Source organism: Lissotriton vulgaris, chromosome 11, assembly GCF_964263255.1.
Source record: "Lissotriton vulgaris chromosome 11, aLisVul1.2, whole genome shotgun sequence".
Lineage (NCBI taxonomy): Eukaryota > Metazoa > Chordata > Amphibia > Caudata > Salamandridae > Lissotriton > Lissotriton vulgaris.
Genome location: NC_141699.1, coordinates 200,057,768 through 200,074,989, shown reverse-complemented (window position 1 = coordinate 200,074,989; position 17,222 = coordinate 200,057,768). Strand labels below are relative to the sequence as shown.

Below are 17,222 nucleotides of genomic sequence, written 5' to 3'. Positions count from 1 at the left end.
TGTTCTTGCATGGCTTTATCTTTCTTTTAGAGATTATTTTCCCATCATGGACTTTCAAAGAGGGATGAATGAAGGGGTTGTTGTTTGTCGCTGAGAATGGGTTTACCTGGTTCAACTATTGGTTGGAGACCTTTTCTTCCTTTGGTCTGCCATGCCTGGTAAGACTTTTTCATGCTCTGGTTGATGCTACAACCAGAAAATTGGTAAAACCATCGGAAAAGAGAATGTTTTTTCAGATGATTCATAGTGTGTTTTATGAACAATTTACTTCTTAAGTCAGACTTGTTTTATGATATTTGCCTCAGCCTTCTGCATTGTTTTTGCCATGAGTCGATCTCCAAACTTCAAATATCTGGGAAATGTAAAGGTTCATGACCTTCTGTTGGGTATCAGGTTTCAATCCCATCAAAAGTAAGCAGGATGTATGACACAGGGAAATAGTTTGGGAATTACCACGAGCAACTAGATTGGAAACATCTGTTTTTTCACTAGTCAATTCACTGGACACCTTCAAGCAAAATCTCCTAGATGTCTTGGCACTTATTTAGGGGAAGTCACCAGCATATCTTTATATAAAGAATCACATATGGGTCTATCATACCTTCCAAGGAATGCGGAGGGACGAGCCACATTCAGAAGGGTTTCAGCCTTGTCAGCAAACTTTTTTTCAATTGTGTCAAATGAAGTAGGTGCTCATTTTTGCCCATAAGATTACAACCGCTAAAGCAGGTTCCGACAAGCTCTTAGGAAAAGTGGATTCTATACCGGAGTTCTATACTTCTTCAAAGGATGTGGCACAGCAGCATACACTGTGGCATTTCAATGTATTTGATTCTAGTTTTGGTAAAAATACCAGATTAAGATTATTAGCCCACTCTAAACCTCAAGGACCCCAACAAGTACATCCTGCATCTGCCTTTCAAAAAGACACTATTACAGTCCATTCTGACACTTATCTGTCCTGGGGATTACCTTTTGCTTTTCATGTTACTTTCATATTTCCATCCATCCCAGTCATCAGTGGTACTCGAGGTTCACTGTGGGAGATTTTCACTATCATCTTTTAGTATACCCTTTGCTATGGTTTCAGCTCCTCGTGTTTTTATCAAGTATTGCATGGCTGTTTTGGATTCATAGGTTGTCAGAGTATTTCCATATTTAGATGACAGGGAGATTATTGCTGATTGTTTTTCCAAAGCTCAGAAAGATGTCAACCTGGCGTGTAAGAGTTTACAAAACCTCTACGGATTCTCCAATTTCTGATCAACACAAATAAGTCAAACCTACTGCCCTCTCAGATTTTGATGTTCATTGGCACCCACTTTTGAACAGGGGTGGCGTTCTTTTCAGAAATGTGTGCTGTTCATCTCCTAATGGCTCCAGTGCAGTCCTGGCCATGGCGTCTGGCTCTCATGGTGGCCATGATAATCTTGGCCGGATGGGTCCAATTCCATAGGAAAGTCCTAGAACATTTCATCCTGGCCAATTAGGCTTTTGCCTCACAGGTCTATGCCATCAACCTCAGGGCATATCAGGCTCCTGGTGGAGGTGTTCTTTTCAGAAATGTGCACTTAATTCCCAGGACTGCCCTGGAGCCTAGGGGCTCCAGGGCAGTCCAGACTATGGCTTCTAGCTTTCATGGTGGCCCTGACTTTCTTAGTTCCATGTGTCTAATCCCATCTGAATGTTCTAGAGCATTTCATCCAGGCCCATTCACGGGTCAACAACATTAACCTCAGAGCTTCTCAGGCTATTTGGACTTCTTTAGCTTGGTGGTTAACCCCTTCGATGCTCATGACGAGCTCAGCTTGTCATGAGGCACGGTTGAGCTGTGCTGATGACGAGCTGAGCTCGTCATGAACAATGGGGATGACTCATAGTTCAGCACGGGGGGGGCGAACCTCTAGCAGCCAAGGTGTTAAACAAAGACAATCTGTTTAAAGAAATGTCAGTTCTTCCACGGTCCCCAGTTCCTAATGACATATGCCTGTCTAGTAGGATAAAGTGATAATCTGGAGGTTCTGCCAGCAGAGTTTTGCTGATCATCTTCGGAAGCTTGGATCCTCTTCAACTGGAGGGACTAATGTGCTATTATCAGAGTCCTTGAGTCCCTTCTTCTTCAAAAGCTGTCTCTCTGGATTAATCTGTTTTTCATTCCACTGATGCTCTGCTTGTAAAGTTTTCTTCTTCAGGAAGAAGGTAACCCTTCTAGTTCCATGTTGAGCCTTACTTACATATGGCTATTTCTACCTCATATGTCTTCCAAAACCTACTGAGGGTCCATCAACCAGGGATATGCAGTAGTGGCCCGTGCAGGTAAGAGTGGTGGGTCGGAGATGAAAGTGACAAATGACGGGATAGGGAATGTCAAATAAATAAATAAAACCATTTACCGTGGGCTCGCCGCATCGCTGACTCAGCGATGCGGCGAGCGCAAGGTAAGTGGCTGCATCTATTTATTTATTTTACATTCCCTATACCATAATTGGTTTGCTAAACTAGACTCAGGTCCAAAGGAAAGCCTAATCCAAAGATTGTTCACAGTCTCATACCAGCCTCAAACAATGAAGCCACTGTTCAATATAATAGCATAGTCTTCTAGTCTCATCTGAGCTGGGAACAAGGCTTATAAATCCTCAGCAAGTAAAGGGTGAATGGGCCTCCTGTTAGTCTTCAGGAAAAGGAGGTGAAGTGATTCTGCATAGCGTGTCTTGTCTCGGTCCGCTGGCATGAAGTTCTCTCTAGCACTTCCAACTCTGCTCCTAACTTATATACCATTATCTGATCAGTGGTGAAACTTTCACAATAAACATTTAACAGAAAACAGGCCTAAGCCCTTTTGCTTATTTTCATTCTGTGAAACCGTGTTCCTTTAATTATCAATAAATAATAATAGACAAGAAATTCAATTATCAGGTTCCATGACATTTTGTTTGCAACTTGTTAACAGTTATTTTAGAAAAGAGAATGCAACTCTGATTATATACTGTGTATATACTCAAGCAAACTTGATTATCACATTGCAATGAAAAGTGACATTAAACAAGCATGCGTTCTATATTTGTCACTTACGCCAAAATAATTAACACCACATGTAATCTAAAAAGGGGATACCTAGAAGAAAAATATATATAATTGTACCAATTTGCTGAAAACAGGGCAGCCATATCAAGTTACTATTAAGTCTGGGCAGTGAACTCTGCTCCGCTTGAGGAGTTTGCAGAGCTTTCTGCACTACGCGTTACGCGGGGCTCATGGAGTTCCCAAAAACTCTGCTATGGATAGCAGAGTTTTTTCCCCTTGCTTGCGTTCATCAACGTCAAGTTGGAGAGCAGGGAAAATCCACCTCCTGGCGAGATTTTACCCCGTTTGCGATCATCAACATCTAGTTGGTGAAAGCAAGCGTGGAAAATTAACCTCCTGGCGAGATTTCTCAACGTGGGCTGTCAGATTTCTTATTGTGAAATGTCGTGTATGATCACAACCTCTCGCATTGAGAAACCGCCCGATCACGTTGAGAACGCTGCCTCTCGAGTAAAAGTCTACTCGGCAGAAAGGAAGCAGCACCCGCTTGCGCTGTGCATGGTACCGTTTGCGATGACTGCACAGTGCGGACACGCACTTCGCACTGTAATTCACCGCGAACTGCATTGATTTAAAGAAACTCCGCTGCTTGCGGAGCTCTGCGTAGCATGGCAGTGTTTTTTTTGCACTTCACGGAGCAGAACTCCACGAACTCCGCCCAGGTTTAGTTGCTATGGGCTTGTGGACAAGATGTATATTTAGGTTTAAGCAATCAGTATGCACCCATTAATTGAGTGGGATGTATGCAGGAAATATTTGCAAGTTGACCATATATTCTTATGTATGATTTGAATCGTTTTCAAATTACATTGCACAATAATTGTCTTGAATCCACATTCTGAGAGCCCTAGCAATCCGAATTTGGACATAGGTCCGTGCCCAAATCAGAATAACAAGATGTTCACAAATTTTGCACCCAGGGATTTTTCATTAACAAATCTTGAAAGATGAGCAGTTACTTAGTGACAAGATTTTTGTAAGGAAACCCACAAGATTCTGTGTTTTTGAGCTCATGAAAGTCACATATGTGGTATTACTATATTATCCCCTATTCAGCAGTGTGGAACTTGACTTTGCAAAGTAATAGAAATAAAAGCTGTTTAAGAAATTACCTGGTATAGTGTTACCTCCTCAAACACTGAAGCACTAGACATAAGGTTTTTAAACTAAACTTTAACACTGTCAATTTGAATATACTGTCAAATAACAAAGCGTGTCACGTTTATCATGTTCCTACCATTATGGAGATGATCCCCTTGTGTTTCTGCTCCACCAGGTCACAAATGATCTTGTTGTTGAAGAACTGCACTGGTTCCCACTGTAATCACACAGAAGAGGGGGTCATGCATAACATGAATTTCTCAGGTATTTTCTCCAAAAGTGAAAACATATGCATTTTTTTCAACTTCAACTACAGGTAAATCAACGGCTTGCACTATACAGAGATCAAATCTGAGATATATTAAAGCATGTGTGAATGATCCAGTATGCTGCTCTGAATCAAGAAGTTCCCAATTATGATACTAGTTAAGTTAAATTATGATCTAACATAGAATATGCCATTTATAATCCAGAAATGTCTCTGAACTGAACAAAGGTTTTTAAAAACATTCATTATATTGATGCACCATCAAGGCACATTTTTAAGTCATTCTGAGTTTCGCTTAGTGACATCTTAAGGTGAATGGTGATAGCTCAATCGATATGAGCATCACTTGCAGGCATTTTTGCCAGGGATTGTTAGTTGTAGCCGGCAGCTTCCAATATCTCCCTGAGAGTGTATCATCTCCCTACTGACTCACAGCTTCGAATGCTACAGCTTTTAAATGGCTGACCAAGGTTTGGGTGCCTATTTAGAGTTTGGTGGACAGTAAACTCTGCCAAAAACATAATGGAACTCCCTGCTCCACCGCTCTACTCAGAGCCAGGGTAATCAACATGTGTCCGACTGCATAGACACATGGTTCTGCTGGCCAAAACCCTTGACTGATGGGCCAACTTTCATTGGGCCATTGATCAATGGATATCAGACCATCCTCACTAGTCAGGGTGGATGTTCCGAAGCCGTACTCGTACTAAAGCCCCTAATGGGGTGTCCTGCTCTGCTACATCTTTGGGTAGGCAGCTTTACTTCAAGTATGGGAATTCAGCATTTGGGAATATCAACTCTGACAGATTGCCCTTTCTGCTGTCATCTCGTACGGCGTTTGGCTGCGTTTGGGCGCGATTCATTGGTGCCACCTACTAGCATGGTGCATTTGTTTCTGTTACTTTAGCAGAATGGTAGTTTCACTCCCTGAACACCTTTCCAAATCTCATTGCTATTGAACATTTTTTAATTGTAAATTGCATTTATACAGCACTTACTAGTCCTGACAAGGCGTTGAAGTGTTGTTCAGGGGCCTTACCCCTTTTAATGGATGCTGGTTTTTGGTTTCGGGGTCAAACAAGAAGTGTCAAGTTGGATTTGGGGCTAGGCTCATTCTCTCTTTGCTTATTTACCTTGTGATATTTTGTTTTAATTAGTTTTTACTAATTATTACTCTTCTTTTCTTTTCACTACCATTCTGATGTACCATTGATGTAATAAAGTGAAGATACTAAAAATATTGAAAATAAATACAAAAAAAGCACTTTGCGGTGAGAAGCATGCTATTTTGGATCTCAAGATAGAGGTTAGTAGATTAGTACATTTTTCTTTTCTTTTCTTTGTGCATTTGTTGTGTTAGGTTTGTGCTCTTGTGTCTTTAGTAGAATTTAGAGTAGGGAATGAATGACGGTAATGGATTTGAAAGGGGAGTAATACGTTGTCTTTGTAAGTAGTGGTCATGTGTGCCTGTCAGTTGAATGACATGACTAAACAAGCACTGGCAAAGTCAACAGGTTCGCTTATGGAAAATCTATAGGTTTTGTCAATATTTTTTAGACATGTCATGTCTGAAAGTAAAAAAAGCACTGTGAAAAAAGCACCGAGACCCAGTCACTACTGCCCCGTCATAGCTCTTTCTTTTCAAATGCAGCGCTATTAAGTTTCCCAGGTCCAAGTGTGATGTGTGGTTCCAGTCCAGATTTTTATTTGAATTCTGGGACTTGTAGTCATGTATATTCCATTATAAAGCAGGACTACAAGTTCCAGAACTCAAAGATAAATAATGGACTGGAGTTGCACATCCCTTATGGACCTCAAAAACCAGGCAGCTATGACCATGTAAAAAACAGTGACAAAGACAATAGATTTTCCAAAGGCGGAATCTATTAGCTTTGCCAATGCTTGTTTACTACTAGAGTTGGATCAGTCATGGTGGTTACCACAGTGGGTCAGTGCCCAAGTGTTACTCATGTACAGCACTCCAATATGTTTGGGTTGAGTTTGCAATAATTTTTAAAAGTATATATAATTGTACTCTCAACCCCACATGTGTAACTAATTGTGAGAGTGCGACGTTTAAGGTGAGGGTTTCTGACACTTTTACCCTTACGGGTTTGCTGGTATATCGCCCTCCTGGGCCAGTGAGTGCCTTTCAGGACTCACTGGTGTCGCTCATCTCAGCGCTAGCTCTTCGATCAGCAAACTTCACTGTGTTGGGGGACCTCAACCTTCACCTCGAGCACCGTGACGCACCCTCTATTCAAAAATTTCTAGGTGACCTGGAGGCATGCCAGCTGATTCAGCTGGTCAATGGGCCATCACATCAGGCAGGTCATCTTCTGGACCCAGTATTCACTAACATCCAGGAAGTTAACATCACTACTCCTAGCCCCCTTAGCTGGACCGACCATTTTCCAGTCTTTATTTCAATTGACATCCCAGTCGGCTGCAGGGATGCGCCTCCCCCTTTACGGTGGAGACGCCCGTGGAATAAGCTGGATAATGGCCTGTTTGAAACCAGACTGAAAGTATCCTGCCCAGTCTGGCCTAATAACATCGACGAGGCCGACATAGCCTATAGGGAATGGATAAATGAATCACTTGACCATTTCATCCCTATCAAATTATCAAGGCCTAAGCGTGTGCAATCCCATCACTGGTACTCCGAGGCTCTTGCAGACAAAAAAGGCAATGTAAGCTATTGGAGCATACTTGGAGACGATCATATGATTATGTGGCTAAATCCAACTTTATATCTGCCACTAAAGAATATCACAAACTCATTAAAGCATCCAAAGCAAAGTACTACTCTGACTTGATCAACCCCACTACTAACCGCTCCAAAACTATCTTTGCATTAGTGAAGGATCTGACCAAGGCCCCGGAAGGTCCAGGTAATTTGATAGCATCTGATGCACAGTGCGAAGAGCTGTCCTGTTTCTTCCTGGACAAAATAAAAGGGATTTATAACTCTCTACACTCCGACGGCCATACTACGGATCCTGGCCCCACCTTAGGTCCTATTTCTTCTTTGTGCCCGCTTCAAACCCTACCACCTATTGAATTGATAGAGATGGAATCTCTGGCCTCCAGGATTAAGTCGGGTTCCCCGGATGATCCGGTAAAACCTGATCTATTTAGAGCCCTCCAGGAGACCATTCTGTGGGAGGGGCTAATGCTGATTAATAACTCCCTTCAGTCAGCAGCTGTCCCCAAATCCTGGAAACATGCCAAGGTAGTTACCCTCCTGAAGAAGCCAATGCTAGACCCCGCTAGGCCGGAGAGATACCGGCCAATTTGCCTACTTTCATATCTTGCTAAGATTATGGAAGCTCATGTGAACTCCATTCTGACCACTCATCTGGAGTCCAATGGAATTCTGGACGAGTCTCAGAATGGTTTCCGTGCTAAACACAGTACGGAATCGGCTTTATTGTCGGTCACGGAACTCCTAAGGGAGGTGCAGGACCAGGGCGGGACCTCGTTTGTGATTCTGCTGGACTTGAGTGCGGCCTTTGACACGGTCTCCCACAGGATCTTGTTAGAGCGACTGTGGGAGATCGGAGTCAGAGGGAGTGTCTTGGACTGGTTCGCGTCTTTTTTATCAGACCGTTCCTTTCAGGTGCATGCCCCGCCGTTCTCGTCCAGTAGGCACTCTGTGGAGTGTGGGGTCCCGCAGGGCTCTGCGCTTAGCCCCACATTGTTTAATGTGTATGTTCGCCTCTTGGCAGTGTTGGCTCGAGATCGTGGAATTAGGCTGGTATCGTATGCTGACGATACTCAGCTTGTTTTCACTATCTCCAAGGACATTGAGTTAGACCAAATCAAATTCCAGGAAGACATCTTGGCCATTTCTAACTGGCTGTCCCAGAACTGTCTCCAGTTAAACTCCTCCAAAACAGAGGTACTTGTCATAGGCAAGGAAACCCAGAGTTGGAGCCATAATTGGTGGCCCTCCATATTAGGACCTCCAACTATTCCTAAGGAGGGAGTAAAAAATCTGGGTGTGATGTTGGACAGCTCGCTCTCCTTAGAGTCACATGCCAAAAAAGTGGCGGGCACCTGCTATGGCCGTTTGCGTGCTCTTAAACCCATTCTTGGCTTCTTTGAGCCTTCCACTCGTCAGGTCATAGTCCAGGCGGTAGTCTTATCCCATCTAGACTACTGCAATGTTCTTATGCTGGGCTCTAACCTGACAGTGATTAACAGACTACAGAGAGCTCAGAATGCGGCTGCCCGTACTCTGTTTGCCTTGCCTAAAACCTGCCATTTCTCCCCGATTCTTAGACGCCTGCACTGGTTGCCTATAAAACAGCGCATCCAATTTAAAACATTATGCATTACTCATAGAATCTTGTATGGCTTCGGTCCACGAACTCTGCAGGGACTTTGCACTCTTTATGCCCCCACGCGCACTCTCCGCTAAGCAGATCTATCTCTTGCTGGCACAATCAAAATCCGGAGAAGTAGAGCTGGTGGCCGCTCTTTCAGATACCTAGCCCCGACGCTATGGAATTCGATCCCCCTAAAAGCTCGGGCTACCACGAATCACATGCTCTTCAGAAAACAGATTAAAACTTGGCTGTTCTCCTCTATCTAGCTTTCTCTCACTGGCCGCGTTCTTGTATTTCTTGTTATGTCCATAAGCGCTGGGACGCCCCGTTGCTGGGGTAGCCATGCGCTATACAAGCAAAATTAACATAACATAACTACATAAAGACACCCCAACAATTATAAAATAAAAATTAAAGTCCGTGAATGGAAATGAAAAGGACTCACTGGAGACCTTCCACACTTGCATGCTAGAAATGTCACTCTGGTTAAACCAGAACTCTCTACAACTTAATAGTGACAAAACTGAAACACTGCACTGTCTGGTAGGAAGAATCCCCAAACGTCTACCTACTGACTTTTGGCCTCAGTTGTTAGGAGACTCGCCTACCCCAGTGAAATCAGTAAAGAATCTCGGAGTCACTATCAACAACAGCCTGAGCCTAGAGACCAACGTCAACAAGCAGGCCAGCAGCTGCCTTGCCTTACTGCGAGGACTGCCAAAGCTACTACCTCTCCTGCCCCCTCAGACCAGAGCTAACATAGTCAGGAGCACCATCCTCAGCCGCCTGGATTACTGCAACGCGCTTTTGCTGGAATCCCCTGCCTATCTCATTTCCAGACTTCAAAGTATCCAGGCGGCTGCAGCTAAACTGGCACTCTCTCGAGAACGAAGATCTTCTACCACGCTTGCCTTGGCCGACCTCCACTGGCTGCCTATACACCAGAGGATCTGCTTCAAATCCTTATGTATTGTCTTCAGGGCAGTTCATGGGCTAGGCCCCCGACCACTCCAAAATAAATTTAACTGGTATGAGCCCATCCGTTCTCTTAGATCCTCATCTTTAAACCTTATCAGCATTCCTAGGATCAAGAAAGCCACCTGTGGGGGAAGAGCCTTCAGTATAGCTGCAGCTCATTTATGGAACAACCTCCCTACTGACATCAGGAAAACAAACGAACTGATGGCCTTTCGGAAAAAGGTTAAAACATGGCTCTTCCCAAAAATCTAATTGATTAGCACCTTGACCACTGTCCTCTTCTGTTCTACAGGTTTCTCAGCTATATGTACCTAGCGCCAGGATGCCCGTAGGGTTGCAGAGCGCTCTACAAATGCCATAAACAAATAAATAAATATAAGGGAGGAGGGTGGGGTGGGGTGGGGTTCACGAAGGAGGTCGTGGAAGCAGGGGGGAGGTCGTGGAGGGTTAAACCTGGAAGGGGGTCTTTCCATACAACGACAGGGGTGGTGTGTTTACATGCCTGGGCGCAGAGAAGAGGGCTGCACAGGCATTCTCATGAAGTGCTCACTAAGTATCCCTGTGAAATGTAAGCGATGCTCATGTAAAGCACTCCAGTACCTTCGGGTCGTGTTTACCCTACATGGATGCATACATAAAGGGGAAAAGTGCTATATAAATACTCGTATATGCTATCATTACAGAGACTGTGTGTATATGTAAGGTCTGGTGGGCAATGTGTGTAATTACACTAATAATAGGATTTATATAACAGATGAAACAAGCATATTTTTTCGATCTTAGTAAGTGATTACTTATCCACTTTGCTGTCTCACACAGAATGCAAACACTTCAACAGGCCGTTAATTACTGTGTCAGAACAGAAACCTGTGACCACAGTTTACAAACTGTGAACTGGCGGGATAGCTCAGTGAGCTGAGCGTTCACTGCTGGGAGAAAGTGGAGGTCAGCAGGTCAACAAGTTCATATCCAGGAAATGCTCACTCAGCCTTACCTATTCCCAAAGGCAGGTACAGTGGCTAACACGAGTGAGCAATCGGAACATTTGTTAGTGACCTAACAAATAAAACAGATTACACTTAGTTTTCCTTCCCAATTATTTGGGACACTGTGTAAAATAATGCATATTATGTACTGGCGGACAATAGATGGACATATATTTACTCCCACTTAGGACTACACCCTTCCTCACTGATCCATGTTCTGCCCCACACCCTAACCATCACACAAGCCCACATACATGTGTGGGTTGCCAAAGTACAGGCTTTCCATTGTCAGCACAGTTGTGGACAAAGCACAGAAAACAGACAGTCTGTACAAGAACGAGGCAGAGAAACATACAAAGGAGCAAAGAAGGAGAAAGTAAGAAATAGGGAAACGGAGAAAAAGATTGGCAAAAAAAGCCCAGAGAATGAGGGAAAAAATCAAAGGCACGCAGGCAGAGATAGGAAAGCCAGGGAAACTGAAACATTTAGAGCAAAGAGACTGCTTAAAATAGAGGCACCAGTAAGATAGAAAAGTCAAGAAATAGAGAAATAGATAAGAGAGCGTTGCAGGATGTCAGGGGCCAGAGCTCAGTTATGCGGTTGTGCCGACGATCACGTTGATCCTGCCCTTATGCCATCCCCTGATGATGCTTTAGGTTGTGTATTTTCTTGGCGCACACTAGGCCAAATCACTCCCAGCTACACTGCACACTGCTTCGCTCTATAAACAATTACTGCATTAGCAAAACTTTAAGATGAGATTCCTGGACACCTGGTAATAACACAAGATTGAGCGAGCAGCGACGGTGACATCATTTCGTACATTTCTAAAAAAAAAACAATATAGAAATTATTCTAATAAAGCCCTTTAAAACCCTTTGATGGTAGTTTCCATCATTTTAGAAATGGGGGGGGAGAGGTCACAAGAAACGTGCATTTGTTTGAGTGTACCATTGGGGAAAATATATTGTACAGAAAGGACCATGAATACAAAGGCCAGATTCACAAAAGGAGGCAGACGGAAATGTATTAATAGGTGTAAACCAGAACCCTGGCATATGGTCTGGCGCATTGAAGCAAGGGTACAACTGAAGGCCATGTAGTCTCTGTGCCACGGGCGGTCGGAAAAATGGGCAGAACTGATGTAAAATGCTGAGATACTTCTTACCCAAACCCTCCTTTCTAACCATAAATTCGTCCCCACTAAAGGAGAAAGGGACACTCAACCAAGGAACAAATGAAAATCAGAGCAGTTTAGACAGTTTCAGTCCTTCTCAACTCTGCAGATGACAGATGAGATCACTGTGATTTTAGTGAGAACAACAGCGAAAAACAATTATAATAAGTTGCTCTAACCGGCCAAGAGACACCCAGAGTGATGCGATATACGTGCTTCTCTTTCACTAACTGTTTTTTTTTAAATTATTTTAGATGGACCTCTTCAGCCCGCTACTTCCATTAGCCAGTAGCGGGCTTCCATCACCCCAATAATTTGCTTAGGGGATCTTCACTATTCCTGGTCTTGCACACAGTTGAGTAATGTTGTTTTAAAAATATATATTTTTAGAAAATAAACAAGTTCTTAGCAACACATCATAGGTACACAGAAATATGGGCTTGTGTTCAGCTAAGTTGACAGGTTCATCACTCATGGGTAACTTGGTCCTTCAAAAAGAGCGAAGTCTAAAGAGTCCTGAATCCCATGGCATATTATTACAATGCACCCAATTATTCACAACTTCCCCACCCACAACGTCTATGATGTTTCAAATCCCTCACAGCCCAGAAAATTGTACTTGCAAACATATAATTGGTGTACACAAAAGAAAATAATTAGAGTGAAAATTGCATCAGTTTATAACAGGAAGCATAGTTGTGTACAATGACTCATGTATAACCACAGCTTCATCTTTATACTGTGGGAAACAGAGTTGGTCATGTCTGAGAATACTGTTGTGGTGCACTACTGTGTTTTGCGTATAATTGTTGTCTGGAGAAGAGCCAGTTCTTAACTAATCTTCTGAATCTAAGATGGTTGTCGTGGTTCTTATGTGTGAGGTTAGTAAATTTCATAGTTTGACCGCTTGAACAGAGAAATATGTTCCACCTATGTTTTTGTCTTGCCTGTAGGAACTTTGAAAAAACAACAGTTGATGGACAGAATGCAGAACAATGTCATACATTCACCCCAGTACAGAGATCTGGCCCTAAATCCATCGTTTATTTGCACTCCACACCACCCCAGTTCAGACATGGCCATATGCAAATCGGCCTTGACCCTGTGTCTCATGGGAACAGTCCAGCCCGAACTGCCAAGCCATGTCTTTCCTGGACCGGAATCAAGCATCATAGGACCGGTTTCTGGCTATCAGCCGTCTTCAGCCAGGATAGCTTGACTCCAGTGGTGTGGAGAGCATGGGACTCACGTCTGAGCATACCCATCCCACTCGGGGTGACAAATGCAAAAACAACAGTTGATGGACAGAATGCAGAACAATGTCATACATTCACCCCAGTACAGAGATCTGGGCCTAAATCCATCGTTTTTTTGCACTCCACACCACCCCAGTTCAGACATGGCCATATGCAAATCAGCCTTGACCCTGTGCCTCATGGGAACAGTCCAGCCCGAACTGCCAAGCCATGTCTTTCCTGGACCGGAATCAAGCATCTTAGGACCGGTTTCTGGCTATCAGCCGTCTTCAGCCAGGATAGCTTGACTCCAGTGGTGTGGAGAGCATGGGACTCACGTCTGAGCATACCCATCCCACTCGGGGTGACAAATGCAAAAACAACAGTTGATGGACAGAATGCAGAACAATGTCATACATTCACCCCAGTACAGAGATCTGGGCCTAAATCCTTCGTTTTTTGCACTCCCCACCACCCCAGTTCAGACATGGCCATATGCAAATCAGCCTTGACCCTGTGCCTCATGGGAACAGTCCAGCCCGAACTGCCAAGCGGTTCCCAGGAGGCACAGGGTCAGACTGATTTGCATATGGCCATGGCTGAACGTGAGTCCCTTGCTCACTTTGCCACTGGATTCAAGCAAGTTTGGCTGAGGACTGCTGTAATGCCAGAAACCGGTCCTAGGAAGCTTGTTTCCGGTCTAGGGAAGGCATGGCTTGGCAGTTCGGGCTGGACTGTTCCGATGAGGCACAGGGTCAGACTGATTTGCATATGGCCATGGCTGAACTGGGGTAGCAGAGTGGGCTAAAGAACGGTTATGGATTAAACCCAGATCTGTTGACTGGGTGTGAGTGTTTGATTGGTTCAGATGCTCCGTCCATCACCACCCGCTTTTGTACCGCGTTGTTAGCCATAAGTTGGCAGGGTATGCTCAGACGTGAGTCCCTTGCTCACTTTGCCACTGGATTCAAGCAAGCCTGGCTGAAGACGGCTGTAATGCCAGAAACCGGTCCTAGGAAGATTGTTTCCGGTCCAGGGAAGGAATGGCTTAGCAGTTTGGCTGGACTGTTCCCATGAGGCACAGGGTCAGACTGATTTGCATATGGCAATGTCTGAACTGGGGTGGCAGAGTGGGCTAAAGAACGGTGATGGATTAAACCCAGATCTGTTGACTGGGTGTGAGTGTTTGATTGGTCCAGATGCACCGTGTATCACCACCCCCTTTTGTACCGCTTTGTTCGCCATAAGTAGGCAGGGTATGCTCAGACGTGAGTCCCTTGCTCACTTTGCCACTGGATTCAAGCAAGCCTGGCAGAAGACGGCTGTAATGCCGGAAACCGGTCCTAGGAAGCTTGTTTCCGGTCCAGGGCAGGCATGGCTTGGCAGTTCGGGCTGGACTGTTCCCATGAGTCACTGGGTGAGACTGATTTGCATATGGCCATCTCTGAACTGGGGTGGCAGAGTGGGCTAAAGAACGGAGATGGATTAAACCCAGATCTGTTGACTGGGTGTGAGTGTTTGATTGGTTCAGATCCTCCGTCCATCACCACCCCCTTTTGTACCACTTTGTTCGCCATAAGTTGGCAGGGTATGCTCAGACGTGAGTCCCTTGCTCACTTTGCCACTGGATTCAAGCAAGCCTGGGTGAAGACGGCTGTAATGCCAGAAACCGGTCCTAGGAAGCTTGTTTCCGGTCCAGGGAAGGCATGGCTTGGCAGTTCAGGCTGGACTGTTCCCATGAGGCACTGGGTCAGACTGATTTGCATATGGCCATGTCTGAACTGGGGTGGCAAAGTGGGCTAAAGAACGGTGATGGATTAAACCCAGATCTGTTGACTGGGTGTGAGGGTTTGATTGGTTCAGATGCTCCATCCATCACCACCCCCTTTTGTACCTCTTTATTCGCCATATGTTGGCAGGGTATGCTCAGACGTGAGTCCCTTGCTCACTTTGCCACTGGATTCAAGCAAGCCTGGCTGAAGACGGCTGTAATGCCAGAAACGGGTCCTAGGAAGCTTGTTTTCGGTCCAGGGAAGGCATGGCTTTGCATGTCGGGCTGGACTGTTCCCATGAGGCACTGGGTCAGACTGATTTGCATATGGCCATCTCTGAACTGGGGTGGCAGAGTGGGTTAAAGAACGGTGATGGATTAAACCCAGATCTGTTGACTGGGTGTGAGTGTTTGATTGGTTCAGATGCTCCGTCCATCACCACCCCCTTTTGTACCACTTTGTTCGCCATAAGTTGGCAGGGTATGCTCAGACTTGAGTCCCTTGCTCACTTTGCCACTGGATTCAAGCAAACCTGGCTGAAGACGGCTGTAATGCCAGAAACCCGTCCTAGGAAGCTTGTTTCCAGTCTAGGGAAGGCATAACTTGGCAGTTCGGGCTGGACGGTTCCCATGAGGCACAGGGTCAGACTGATTTGCATATGGCCATGTCTGAACTGGGGTGGCAGAGTGGGCTAAAGAACGGTGATGGATTAAACCCAGATCTGTTGACTAGGTGTGAGTGTTTGATTAGTTCAGATGCTCCGTCCATCACCACCCCCTTTTATACCGCTTTGTTCGTCATAAGGTGGCAGGGTATGCTCAGACGTGAGTCCCTTGCTCACTTTGCCACTGGATTCAAGCAAGCCTGGCTGAAGACGGCTGTAATGCCAGAAACCGTTCCTAGGAATCTTGGTTCCGGTCCAGGGAAGGCATGGCTTGGCAGTTCGGGCTGAACTGTTCCCATGAGGCACAGGGTCAGACTGATTTTCATATGGTCATGTCTGAACTGCGGTGGCTGAGTGGGCTAAAGAACGGTGATGGATTAAATCCAGATCTGTTGACTGGGTGTAAGTGTTTGATTGGTTCAGATGCTCCGTCCACCACCACCCCCTTTTGTACCTCTATGTTTGCCATAAGTTGGCAGGGTGTGCTCAGACGTGAGTCCCTTGCTCACTTTGCCACTGGATTCAAGCAAACCTGGCTGAAGATGGCTGTAATGCCAGAAACGGGTCCTAGGAAGCTTGTTTCCGGTCCAGGGAAGGCATGGCTTAGCAGTTCGGGCTGGAATGTTCCCATGAGGCACAGGGTCAGACTGATTTGCATATGGCCATGTCTGAACTGGGGTGGCAGAGTGGGCTAAAGAACGGTGATGGATTAAACCCAGATCTGTTGACTGGGTGTGAGTGTTTAATTAGTTCAGATGCTCCCTCCATCACCATCCCCTTTTGTACCGCTTTGTAGGAACTTTGAGGCAGGAAGTCATTCTTGAGTGCAGTTCCTTTGTTGTATGCATTTGTTGATTCTTTCCTGATAAATAGTGATCATTTGTCATTTATTGCTTTATGTGTGATACCAACAGCTTGATGGTGGATCTCATGGCAACTGATAACCAGTGTAGAATTCTCAAGGCAGGGGAGATATGTGCTTGTTGGTTTACATGTAGAAATAGCCTTGCAGCAGCATTCTAAATTGTCTGTAATCTTCTCATAGTTGACAAAGGTGAGCCATGATACAGGCCCTTAGAGTAATCCAGTTGATAGTACAACATAGATAGTAGCTTGAACCTTGTAAGGGGATACTAAGTGCTGGAAGATGCGTCATAATGTCCTATGGGTTTTACTATTTCAGAAGTATCTGCGTAGATATAGCAGGTGAAGTCACAACTATTGATCAGATTTGGTGATACTTTCATATAGATGTTGAAAGCATGGGTGAGATGATTGAGCCTTGAGGGACTCTTGCTTTAAGTATGGTTTGGAAGAGAAAGTATGTATCATATTTGTTTCATTGTGTAGGTACAAAGTGATCTAAGCAGACACCATCCTGCACCTAAACAATCATTACTAGCATTTTGCTCTTTCTATGTGTGCACATAGAAAAAGCAAAAACAAGGAGAAATAAAAGTATTGCTCCTTGTTTCACCTTTCTAACTCCTGCTCTTGCATGGCGTTAGTTTTTGGCGCTGCCTCAGATGCACAGATCCTTGTAAATCTGGGGCAGCGTCAAAGGCAATGAGTGTTGCAGTGGAATGCCCTCAGCAGCACCCATTGCACGCCCCTTTCACGAAA

At 44.8% G+C, this 17,222-nt stretch overlaps 1 protein-coding gene across 1 annotated transcript in view; it reads right to left on the bottom strand.

Moving 5' to 3' along the window:
* MYO1H (myosin IH) overlaps positions 1-17,222 on the bottom strand; it is a 655,926-nt gene that overhangs the window by 396,079 nt on the left and 242,625 nt on the right. Inside the window, exon 12 of the mRNA XM_086943103.1 lies at positions 4,322-4,402. Within this exon, the coding sequence (XP_086799229.1) occupies positions 4,322-4,402 (81 nt within the window). The remainder of the gene's footprint in view (positions 1-4,321; positions 4,403-17,222) is intronic.